The sequence below is a fragment of the Osmerus eperlanus genome, chromosome 11, assembly GCF_963692335.1.
Source record: "Osmerus eperlanus chromosome 11, fOsmEpe2.1, whole genome shotgun sequence".
NCBI lineage: Eukaryota > Metazoa > Chordata > Actinopteri > Osmeriformes > Osmeridae > Osmerus > Osmerus eperlanus.
The window spans coordinates 2844763-2856628 of record NC_085028.1 but is presented as its reverse complement, the minus strand read 5'-3'; the positions used below and the strand labels follow the sequence as shown (position 1 = coordinate 2856628).

The 11866-nt window shown below is 39.5% G+C and overlaps 2 protein-coding genes across 2 annotated transcripts; one reads left to right on the top strand and one right to left on the bottom strand.

Annotated features, from left to right (window-relative positions):
• Positions 1 to 18: 18 nt before the first annotated feature.
• LOC134028627 (matrilysin-like) lies at positions 19 to 3389 on the bottom strand. Its single transcript, XM_062472267.1, has 9 exons — positions 3195 to 3389; positions 2262 to 2500; positions 2008 to 2156; positions 1720 to 1845; positions 1231 to 1567; positions 929 to 1062; positions 655 to 811; positions 403 to 506; positions 19 to 172 (listed from the first exon to the last, which is right to left on the bottom strand). The coding sequence occupies exons 1-9, from the start codon at positions 3327 to 3329 to the stop codon at positions 72 to 74; spliced, it is 1482 nt and encodes a 493-aa protein (XP_062328251.1). The 5' UTR covers positions 3330 to 3389; the 3' UTR covers positions 19 to 71.
• A 4492-nt stretch (positions 3390 to 7881) lies between these two features.
• Positions 7882 to 11496, top strand: mmp13b (matrix metallopeptidase 13b). The gene is made up of 9 exons (XM_062473719.1): positions 7882 to 8028; positions 8390 to 8622; positions 8989 to 9137; positions 9249 to 9374; positions 9568 to 9723; positions 9840 to 10094; positions 10259 to 10418; positions 10582 to 10685; positions 10876 to 11496. The coding sequence occupies exons 1-9, from the start codon at positions 7930 to 7932 to the stop codon at positions 10974 to 10976; spliced, it is 1383 nt and encodes a 460-aa protein (XP_062329703.1). The 5' UTR covers positions 7882 to 7929; the 3' UTR covers positions 10977 to 11496.
• The last annotated feature ends 370 nt before the right edge of the window (positions 11497 to 11866 follow it).

The window sequence follows — 11866 nt, the reverse complement described above, 5'->3', positions numbered from 1 at the left end:
CAAATGTTAACACCAAAGTACAAATACACACAAAGTCTCATGTTCTCTCAGGTCATTTCCACTGTGATTCATCAGCACCCAAGCCAGGTATTTGCTTTTTCAATTCCAACAACTTCCTTCAAGGTGTAATCATACTTATACACTTGAGGTCCAATGAAAAAGAAGATGAAACCTGGAACCAAAAATAAATTAAAAAAACAGTTGGACTTATTTGATGTTAATTTACAATTAAGTGGATCGCATTCAAAATAATTTGAATACATTTGGTAAAAAGTAAATTCCTTTTCCTTAAAAAACTTTAACTATAGTTAGAGAATATTATATATTTTTTCATAATTTCTGGAACCAGTAGACAAATATGACAGTTATAAATTATTAATAAGGGAAATTATGAATTCTTACCATCCTTATGGACAGCTGCACTTATATTTCCATCAACTCCTGGGAAATCATCACTGATGTATTGTGGGTAACCAATATCCATTACCCTGCGATTTTCATTGTAACTAAGAAAGCCAACAGTAAAATAAAGACTCATTAAACCTGCATGGATTGCTGATGGGATGAGAAAGTTTTACGTTAATGACCAAGTATTTCAAGATTGAGTAATATGAGCGTTTTATCATTGATATAATTTTATCATGTCTATCTCACCTCCAGTAAATGTCATGACTGAAAAAGAAGGTGCGGCCTGTTTTGACGATGTGAACTGCTGCGTCTACCTCCTGCACCCATGGAGGTAACCCAAAGTTACTAATGGGTTTTGGCTTGCCTTTCACAAGGGACCCCTTAACTACCCAGTACATGGATTCTGACACACAAACAAAACAGTCATTTCTTACATCAATTATTATTCAGGAACACATTTAAGGAGAAATTCATAAAATCAATCCATTGAATGTGCAGCATCATCATATGAGTTGTATACCATGAAACAGGTAAGCAGTAGATCGTCTAGGGACCCAGAAGGCAGCATCAATTTTGGTCTCAATCTTTGGCATGAAGTTGTTGATAGAGCCTTCTTTGATGTCATATTGCTGGTTATGTTTGATCCAAAGATACCTTCCAGAAAGAAACACATGCTTAATAATCTCATCATTGTATTAGTAGGTCCTTAAGAAGTGATTCACCACATTAATTTGAACATAATCTTCTAATCCATATTAAAAAAAACATATTACTACTGAGTTTTTATTTAGGAATTGAACACTTCAAGGTGAATCATTATACCTGTCGCTGAAAAAGAAGGTGGAGTCCCCCACGGTTGAAACAGCATCAAAGGACAGACTGGGGGCACACTTCTGCGTGGTGGAGGGGAAAGGGGTTCCCACAAGCCAAGGGTTGGAGGGAAGACTCCACCCTGTCCTCAGGTAACGATACAGCAGTTGTTCCATGGGGTTCTGCTTACCGTAAAGAGAGTTGATGTTTGTCATGTCCTCCCAGGAGAGAGGGTTATGTAAACTTCGGGGTCTGTATGTAGGGTACATCAGCGAGTCTGGATTTCTTGAATGTTTTAACCCCAAAGCATGGCCAAACTCATGTGCTGCCACCAGATAAAGGTTAAATCCTGTAGGGACATGAAAAAAGAAAACAGAATGAAAACCATGTCCATGTTTTGTGTTTTCTTGGATCTAGATCTAGACGATTTCATGTGATTCCTATTGAACACTATTGATTACATGTAATTATATACATAATTTTTATCTCTTGAATTTATACCATTTGGTCCAGCTGTCCAGGTTTCATCATCATCAAAGTGGGTGTCCCCTCCAGTGCCGTCTCCAGGACCATATGCATGTGCCAAAGTACCCTTTGGTCCATCAAAAGGATACAGGTCACCATGCTCTTGTTTATCCAGATAGTATAGAAAACATGAATTAGTTAAAACTGTGTGGGGTGGGGTGACAAAAATGTTACCCTTATGGCAGTGTTTATCGATTTTTTGTGGATTCAATGTTCAACGTTCAAAGACATAAGGCATTGGAATTGTTGATTTTTTCCACCCACCGTAAGTGGCAAACTCCACCATGATATCAGCAACCCGGGTTGGTGATCTTACAAAGGTTAGAGTGCTGGCTCTGCTCCAGACACTGAGTGCTGACTCAATCAGAGAATCCACCGTGCTGTGGGGCAGATCACTGGTGTACCTGCCAATACTGAGACATCGAAAAGAACACAAACAACAGATCATTTATCTCACAATGAATTCCCATTGTTCATGAGTCTACACACGTGTGGTTTTTATTGTTGGGAAATCATACTTGTACGTAATAACGTTCTTGTTCCACCGGTTTCCATGGTTGTGGGTGTAATCATCCACATCAGGGACTCCACAACGAGGGGTCTTCATAACCTCCACAGTCTCAGGGTCCAAAACACCTGTGGTGTTGAGGCTGAAGAAACTTTGCATGTCCTTCACCTTGGAGGTGAACGAGGGCCAGCTCCTCTTCCCTCGACCAAAAGGCTCTTTCTTGAGGTTGTAATATTGTCTGAGGTACTCCTAAAGACAAGCTCAGAACAGATGTTTTTTGTTACAGATAAACATCAAATAAACTGGCATCATGATCACTGGAATGTCATGGAATATTCCCATAACATGAATGTTTCACAGTCTTTTCATGAATAGACTTCATGCCACTTTGACGACAATTGAGCAATTAGGATGTGGAATGTGTGATGTTGTTCTCCTTTCTAACCTTAGTTCATCCCACAAAAAAACATTAAAAAGACTTGGCATACCACAAGAATTCAAATCTAAGCCTACAGTATACAATATATCTATCTCAGCAACAGGACTAGCCAGACTAAATTCAATAAGATTTATAGGCTTGTTTTTGTACAAAGAAATACAATTATCACATTTGAATTGTTCTGCAGTACAATATGTAATAGACAATTAGACATGAATTAAAGAAATTGCACTGGATACAATTTTGCTAACGATGGATTTACCCAGATTGGGAAACATGCAGTAATTACATCAACCATTTCCAAAGCTTACTGTTGGAGTCAATTACACATACCTCCGCCTCCCACCCATGCAAAATTGAACAGTAAAAAGATTATCCTAATGTCTCATAGTGTCAAGAACCCAATTCTGTCACATAGAGTCTTCCCATGGCTTACAGCCACATTTGTTAATGTTTTTGGTATGTACTTACAACGTGCAGTCCTTCTCAAATAAACACACTTACTGTGGCATGTTTCAGGTCATTCTGGGGTTGTAGTGCAGGAACTCTCTCTCCCTCGGGAATAAATGTAGGCGCTGGCGAGCCTTTACCAGACAGAAATAATAACAAAACACAGGACCAAGTGGACTGAAGATGCATTTCCAAACACACTGCCAACTGCCAACTGCAGTTACCTAGTTTAGAAATGCATACAGTAGCTTAGCTAGGCTATGTCTTGGTTAATGGTGATGCCTTTTAACTGGTTATTGTGACTCATACTCCGTCAAAGCCAAGGAGGTCTTTAACTGCCCCATAGAATCAGGGAGGGGTTTAGTTAGAGCTTAAGGAGAAAAAACACTTCAATATTGTCTGAAATGTTATATGTAATAACTCTATGTATCAAATTATACTTTTCCCCCCTTAAAATTAACAAAAATCATCTAATTTCAGCTATTTCATTAATAATTTACTTAACTTCCATGCAATCCATTACAACTGATATGTTGTAGACGTGAGGTGAGGTGACGACATCTCTAAGACCCAGGTTTTTGTTGTCCGTTTGTTGAAAACAAGTTACAAATGTGGAGGTTACCCAACTGAGATGGATTAAGTGTTACATTAGAGAGCAAAATTGATTTATATGTGTTGCTTTTTGTTTACATACAAAACCTGGAAAGCTTATACATTATTTAGAAAAGTGACTTATACCTTAAAATGTCCTTCGTTATTGTGTAAGTAAGTTAGAAGTTATCTAACATGCCTGTTTTCTTAGCCACGTACACATGCTAACTGATGCAACTGAATGTGGCCTACCACACTTATCCTCCCACACATTCTGCAAGCTCTCCAAAAATACATCACTATGGTCCATTATTGTACTTTTTTAAAGCAAATTTCTATGACTATTCTCAATGAAAGACTTAAAGGAATTTCCAACTAGCTGTAATTGCAGGGATTTCTTGGGCCTTTAAAAAGAAAATGGCTGCCAGCCAGTGGTGTGGGTGGTGCCATGGCAAATTCAGACTGCAATTAGCCTTGATTGGGTGCTGCAGAGCTTTATAGCATCAGCAGAATTCCACTGCTTGGGAATATGGGCCTACAGTCCCAGGGTATATTGAGATCTTTCGCAGAAAGATTCAAAGAGCACCCGTGGATGTTTGTGTTGTTTTTTTGAGAGGTGAAAGAGCTGGTAAAGTAATTATGGGAACTGGAATCTTACCAACTGAGAGAGGCAGACATGCAGGGTAATTAAAACTATCAGGAACATTTTTTAGCCCAAAGACACAGTAGTTAAACTTGAAGGTGCCAGAATTAAAGCAAAAATGGTTTGGTTTTACTTCTCATTCTGAACTTCTCCCCAATACCTTACAAGGCAAAGGGTCTTGGTCCCCTCATATTTCCCATGGCTTTCATTAACCAGATTATATATACATATTGAAGAAATATAATTAAATATAATATAAGTTTCTCAAAAGTTAAGTTGATGTAAAGTGAATACAATTAAAATCAGCTGGAAAGAAAGATGGGGGAACAGAAACAGTGATTAGAAGTGTTTGACTGTGTTTGTGTTTGATGGTATAAAACCAAAGAGACATTATCCAGGCAAGAAAGCCCAGTGTATTTGCTCAACACAAACCATAATAAATTGTTAACCTTTGGATGATAAAATCTAAGCAATATAATCAGAATATGCTCATACAGCAACATGAAAGATGATCTTACTATTATGTGACAAAATGGCCATGAGGGCAAACAAGAAAACCAGCGCTACCTTCCCATATTTAATGATGACAGAGTCCATGGCATTTAATCATTCACAAAGGAATCGCTGCGTTTATCAACTAGTTCACAATGGTTGTTAACAAAAAAAACAATAATCTTCAGTATTCACTACTCTTGGTCAAAAACTAGCATATTCATGTACAGCCTAAACACATGCAAATAATGTCCTCAGAATGTTGTGTTCAATGTTTGGGTTTCATAATTTCTACTAAGCCTGATGAGCCAGAGTAGGCATGCTGTATCCCTCGGGCAGTTGTTGTGCAAGTCTGAGCGAGGGAAGCCTTATATCAGCCTCATGGTTCAACACAGCAATAGCAAAGGCAGTGTGAATTAGCAAACATGAAGTCATAATAATAATATATCTGATTTTTTGTGTGCCCTTCTATGTTCAGGCAATCTCAGGGTGCTACAAGGTATGTCAAAAAAGAAAACAATCTAGGCAAAAAGTGCTTACACTTTAAAAAAAGATTTTAAGAGTTTTTAGACTGGCTTTGAAACCATCTTTCGACTGGGGTTCCAGGCTGTTCTGCAAATGAGTTCCACAATCGAAGGGTGGTGGAGCAGAAGGCCTGGTTCCCCCACCTACACCAGGATTATTCTTGGGATATGCAGGAGGGTTTATGAGGAAGTTATCTAGTTAAGTTCTATTGGAATTTCTTTAAGGTAGGTGGGTACTATTCCCATGGATGCAATTGAAGCTTAGCAGAAGGGTTTGGAATTGAATCTGGTAGGAGATGGGGAGCCAGTGAAGGGACTTGAAGGGGGGAATGTGGTGGTGCTGTTAACAGCAGCGCTGTTTTGAATGTACTGTAGCTTCTGTAGGCTCCAGTCAGGGATCCGGATGAGTGAAGTGAACAGTAATCCAGTCTTGAAGAGACAGACATGGACGAGTTTCTCAGCATCTGACAGCGAGTAAGAGGAGTTTGGCAATGTTTTAAAGATGGTACTGTGGAAAGAGGTTTTGCTGTATATGAGGGAGGGGTCCAGTTTTCTGCCAAGGTTGGAGACTGAGGAGGGCAGAAGGATGTTTTCTCCGTCACAGGTGAGGTGAGCGAAGGGTGAGGGCAAAATCTGGTCGGAGGTGCCAACAAGGAGAGCCTTTCTCTCTGTGCTGTTTAGATGGAGAAAATCTGTGTCATTACATTGTCATTTAGAAGGACCGCCACCAAACTTTTAGCTACTAGAGTGACATTCCAAAAGAGGCTTGAGTGAATGGCTGTCCTTTGAGGAGCAAGAATTTAAGTTTTTATTTGTTGGTTTTTAGCAATCAGTGATTTTCCAAGCCAGATAATGGACAGACAGTACTAAAGAGAGTTTTGTACCGGCGGCAACCTCGATGGGCAATGAATTCTTGTGGAACTTTACTGCCCCCTCCTGGTTTGTTTGGCAATATTTGGTTGTGCCAATTCCAAGTTGAGTTGACTAATGAAGCAGGTAGGATCTTGTAAGTGTGTAACTAAAGACATGGATGTATAAAATAAGTAACTACTTTGGTTGTGTGACAATCGTGACAATTGTTAATTTGTATAGGTTTCTGAGTAGTTTGTTTATGATATCAATAGTTCACCATCAAGTTTCAAGTTAAAGTATTTTGATAGGTGAGCTTCAATATATGCTTTGGTGACCTGTACTGAATATTGGGTGATTTGACCAAATGTGAAATAGGATTAAGTCAATGTTTGTTTGAGTAATACTGTATCAGTGTGTGTGTGTGTGTGTGTGTGTGTGTGTGTGTGTGTGTGTGTGTGTGTGTGTGTGTGTGTGTGTGTGTGTGTGTGTGTGTGTGTGTGTGTGTGTGTGTGTGTGGCGAGGTTGTCTGGATGTTGACTATCTGAAAATAGGTTCAAAATTCCCCCCTCCAACTTCCCTAAATCTGACTCAGAACCACCCAGTTCTTACTCCTCAAACAGTGATGTCACTATGTATGGAGCCAGTGGTCTTAGTCATAATGACACAGCCACATGGTGTGCAAATAAAGCAAATTACATTAAATCACCTTTTTATGTACAAACGGTGTACTTTATGTTTGTCAAGCTTTCAACATGCTCAGACTGAAGATAGGGTCAAGTGCAGGGTTGTTGTTAGTTACATACTTCCTTTAAGTGCAAGGTTACTTGTGTTATGTAATTTGTAAGGCGGTCCTGGCTCTGTCTATGTTATGGAATTTAGACACGCAGGCACACTGCACACTACTGACACCCACACACACACACAAAATGCTGTTGTTAGGAAAGGTGAGTATTGTGAAATCCTGTACTTTCTGGAATACAGATGTCCACCAACGAAGAACGACACACTGACACTACTTCAGTAGTTCCCAATACTACAATATGAGTCTATAGTAAAAAAAAATGTTCATTGAAAACACTAATGTTTTAGTGAACCAATATGAGTCCATCAATCCACATTGTTCATTTTATAGTTTATACAATCTTTTTTGTTGTCTTGTATTTTTCATTGTTCTAGACTGAGTTCTCCATTAGTCATGCCTTCTGTCTGGTTCAAATTAAACACTGCCGTGGAACAGTCATGGGAACAATGTGTCTGAAGACTTGACATGTTTCATCTAATTTAAAAGTCTTGTTCTCTTCACAGATAATATTGACAGTCATCTGTTTTCTCATTGGTCAAAATACACCGTTGTTATGCAAACTTCAAAGTGCATTTACAGTACAGTACTGTAGATACAGTTTACTAATTAGAAATGTATAATCATTTATTTAAGAAAACCAGACAAAATGTCCATATGGCTTAAAAACTACAGAATTGCACATTCCAGGTGAGTTCAAAGCAGTTCACATCACCACCAACACCCCTGTTGCTGACATACAATTTTCAGGTGAAGTTGAGAGGAAGTGGCTAGGTACTTTTACATGAATCACTCACACTTAAAAGGAGAAGAAAAAAACTAAGATCCTATAAATACGTCTCAGAGCCCCTCTGCCTCCCAGACTGTGTTGGACACTACAAAGACAACATGGAAATGACAGGTTTGCTGTTTCTGCTGATGGCTGCCCACTCTGCATTCACAATGCCTCTATCTACAGAGGACACCGACAAGTGGTTACAGGCTGAGGTAAGACTAGACTAGCTACCGGTGGTATGTTCTGAACAGTCGGAGTTTAGCATTTGTGTTTCTGGTGTGGTTGTGTACTTTCCTATTACATTTGTCATTGTTATGTCATATTTGTACGAATATCTGACGTTCCATGGAGTTTAATGTGGATCTCATTGCTTTTCCATCTAAGAATTATTTTTTTTTTTTTCAGACATGGATGCTTCATGTTGTCAAATTAATAATCATATACTTTAGCAATGTGTCACTGATGGAAAAAATCTAATAAACAATATGTTGACAACCCTCACGAAGACATAGAGAGATGTGGCGGTAAAGTAAATGTTTTCAATGTCTTACAACCCCATTGTCGTCCAAACAGAGATACCTTCGTAAGTTCTATGGACTCCCAGTTGGTCTTCAGAGCAGGAGATCCAACTCCATGGAGACTAAGATCAGGGAGATGCAGTCCTTCTTCAAGCTCCAGGTAACAGGCGAGCTGGATGACAACACCCTGGAGCTGATGAACAAGGCAAGGTGTGGTGTTCCAGATGTAGGCGAATACAACCTCTTCCCCAGAAACCTCAAATGGCAGAGCAACAACTTGACTTTCAGGTGATTATTACACGCAGTAGACACATTCTTGGGCAGTGTTGCATTCCAGAAAGTTCCACAGCACCACAGCTGTTTGTACCCCTCACAGATAGCAGGGGAGAGGTTAGGTCTGGGCATAGCTACTAGTTGTTTCCATAAGATTGCTGATTCTGGTTCGAATCTACAACCAAATGAACATGGGAAACATGTTCTGAAAAGCATTTTTGTGACATCTCTGTCATCACTCTGCTGTGGTATATCAAACACATGAGCCATGTAAACCTAAACCACACCAGAATGGATTCATTCAATGTATATGTGTTATATTATTATAATAATTATATATGTTTATAAATCAGACAAGTCACCATTCCTTTGATGCCTCAGGATAGTGAATTACACTCCGGACCTGAAGAAGAAGGAAGTGGACAGAGCCATCCGGAAAGCTTTCAATATCTGGTCTGACGTCACTCCTCTCACCCTCAAGAAGATCTTCAAGGGCAACGCGGACATCATGATAAGCTTTGGGACAAAAGGTTAGAAAAAATTATGAATAGATCAACTGTGGTATTCAATCAGACTGACACTGTTTTAGATTATTGTATTTCCCATACCTTAACACTTTGACATTTGCCTATGTTCGATAGAGCACGGAGACTACAATCCCTTTGATGGACCTAATGGCCTCTTAGCCCACGCCTATCCCCCTGGTAAGGACATCGGAGGAGACACTCACTTTGACGAGGATGAACACTGGTCGACGGACTCAAGTGGTGAGTTACGTCTATTATAGTGTTTTTCACTCGCACCCTAAATCGCCTTTATTTTGGAAGTAGAGCGCGTATCATTACAAAGAGTTACGTCCTTTCACATCACACCATATCATCATTTGATGTCTTGTGAAGAACGTGTGCCATTTCTTGGTTAGTTTTCTAGACCAACCAGACTTCTGGCTCCTCTCTACAGAATACAACCTGTTCCTGGTTGCCACCCATGAGTTTGGCCATGCTCTGGGTCTGTCCCATTCTAACGACCCAGGAGCTCTCATGTACCCTGTCTACTCATTCAGCAAGGATTACCCACTGGCTGAGGACGATGTCATGGGCATTCAAGCACTCTATGGTGCGTTTGTCTCAGTCTCACAACAGTTGAGCAAATTATTTTCATTTTTTTTAGTTCCTCCCATTGGAATACCACCATGTAGCCAGGTGTTAATTAATCATATTGTCGCATCACAGGCCCCAACCCCAACCCCAAGAAGGTGAACCCTAAGCCTGACGCCCCCAACAAGTGTGACCCCATGTTGGGCTTTGATGCTGTGACTGAGCTCAGAGGAGAGACCATCATCTTCAAAGACAGGTTCTACTGGCGCCTTCACCCCCAGATGCTAGAACCTGAGCAGACCCTGATCAAGTCCACCTGGCCCTCCATCCCCAACAAGGTGGACGCTGCCTACGAGAACCCAGAGAAAGACCTGGTGTTCATATTCAGTGGTGGGTTGCAGAACATACACATGCATACTGGTAAAAGTTGAATTTATTGTCATGTTATCAGTGCCTAGTCATCTACAATGTACCTCCTTCTTCCTTCCTCTTTCTTACTGAAGCGCTGAAGCATTTAATCACATTTTACTTGGGTTTTTGATTGGTTTCCACAGGAATCAAAATGTGGGCCCTGAACGGTTATAACCTGGTGGAGGGTTACCCCAAGTACATCCACAAACTAGGCCTTCCCAAGACAGTCCGTAAAGTGGATGCAGCTGTGCATATCCAGGACACTGGCAAGACTCTGCTATTCACAGATGAGGACTACTGGAGGTATAGGCACTCATGTACCACTCGTGTTATACTTGATTGAGTGTGTGTTTTATTGTAATTGATAAGTAAGTTATAGTATATTTAACTTTTTAATAAGAAATATGAAATAAGGGAATTTCCCTTCAATCTCCGCTGTAAAATAATTTTGTATGTATTTCCACAGCTATGACGAGAGTACTGGCCAAATGGACAGTGGCTACCCCAGAGTGATTGAAACAGATTTCCCAGGAATAGGAGATGAGGTGGATGCTGTTTCACATATCCATGGTATGTTTCCAGCCTCTAAAAATACAACATTTCTGTTACATTTGTTATATTTATGTTATTATTATTCCCCCATGTGTGACGCACACCTATTTAATTATTAAAAAAAATATTTGTGCATGCTTTGAATGCACTGTAATAAAATATTGATCATATTAATATCAATGTATATTTTTTATCTTTTGTCTGTCAGGATATTTGAATTTCTTCCGTGATCACTTGCAATTTGAGTACAGCTACACCTCAAGGAAGGTCATGGGTATTCAAAGATCAAACTCCATCCTCAACTGTTGATACACTAGTGAACAACCCTGATAGCTGGAACAGATTGCATTTATGTGCTGGACACCTGTAGTAAATGTCACTGGTTTGACATTGAATGCTGGAATATTCTATGTCTAAAAACATGTCTGGTATAGGTAGAATATTTATTTTGTGTATTTTATTCAATGTAATAAATAATTATTGTTACAAATATTGTTGTTTTTAGAAAAAAATATTTTTGTCTTCGAATTAAACACATTGCCATTTCTGAAGAACTCTTCATATATATTTCAGAGCTTGTTGTTTTGGCTTCTCGACATTAATGGTTCTGCTGATCTCAAGAGAATAATTTCCAGCACAATCCAAGAGCTGTGCACTTTTCATAATGCAGCTACATCATGTGGCCACTAGAGGGAACCATGTCAACAAGAGTAAATGAGTTGGAACAACTTCAGTATGTTATCAGAGTAACAAAAGAATAAGCTGAGCACCATGTGTCCCCAACTACATTTTGTAATGTGTTGAAATAAAAAAAAACTGTAAGAACTTCCACCATCCTGGAAACCTTGTAATTTATAACCTTGTACGTCCTCAACACTGCAATAGTAACAATAGCACTATTCTACTGTTGATGATATATCACATAACGTTTTGGTATAGTTTATGGTTTCATGATGAATGGCTAACACTGACATCTTCTGTGTGTATATAACTCCACTACCCAGACAGTCTTGCTAAACAGCTAATGACCTCATCAAAAGGAGCTATGACACAAACAGCATGAGACAGACAAGGAACCAGACTCATCAGGGGGAACCTCAGCCAATCCACAGTCTGACACATACACATTTGGGAAGTTTGTGAGCTAAGCAGTTTAATCCCAATCATGTGGATACAATTATAGAGCGGGCCTCTCATCT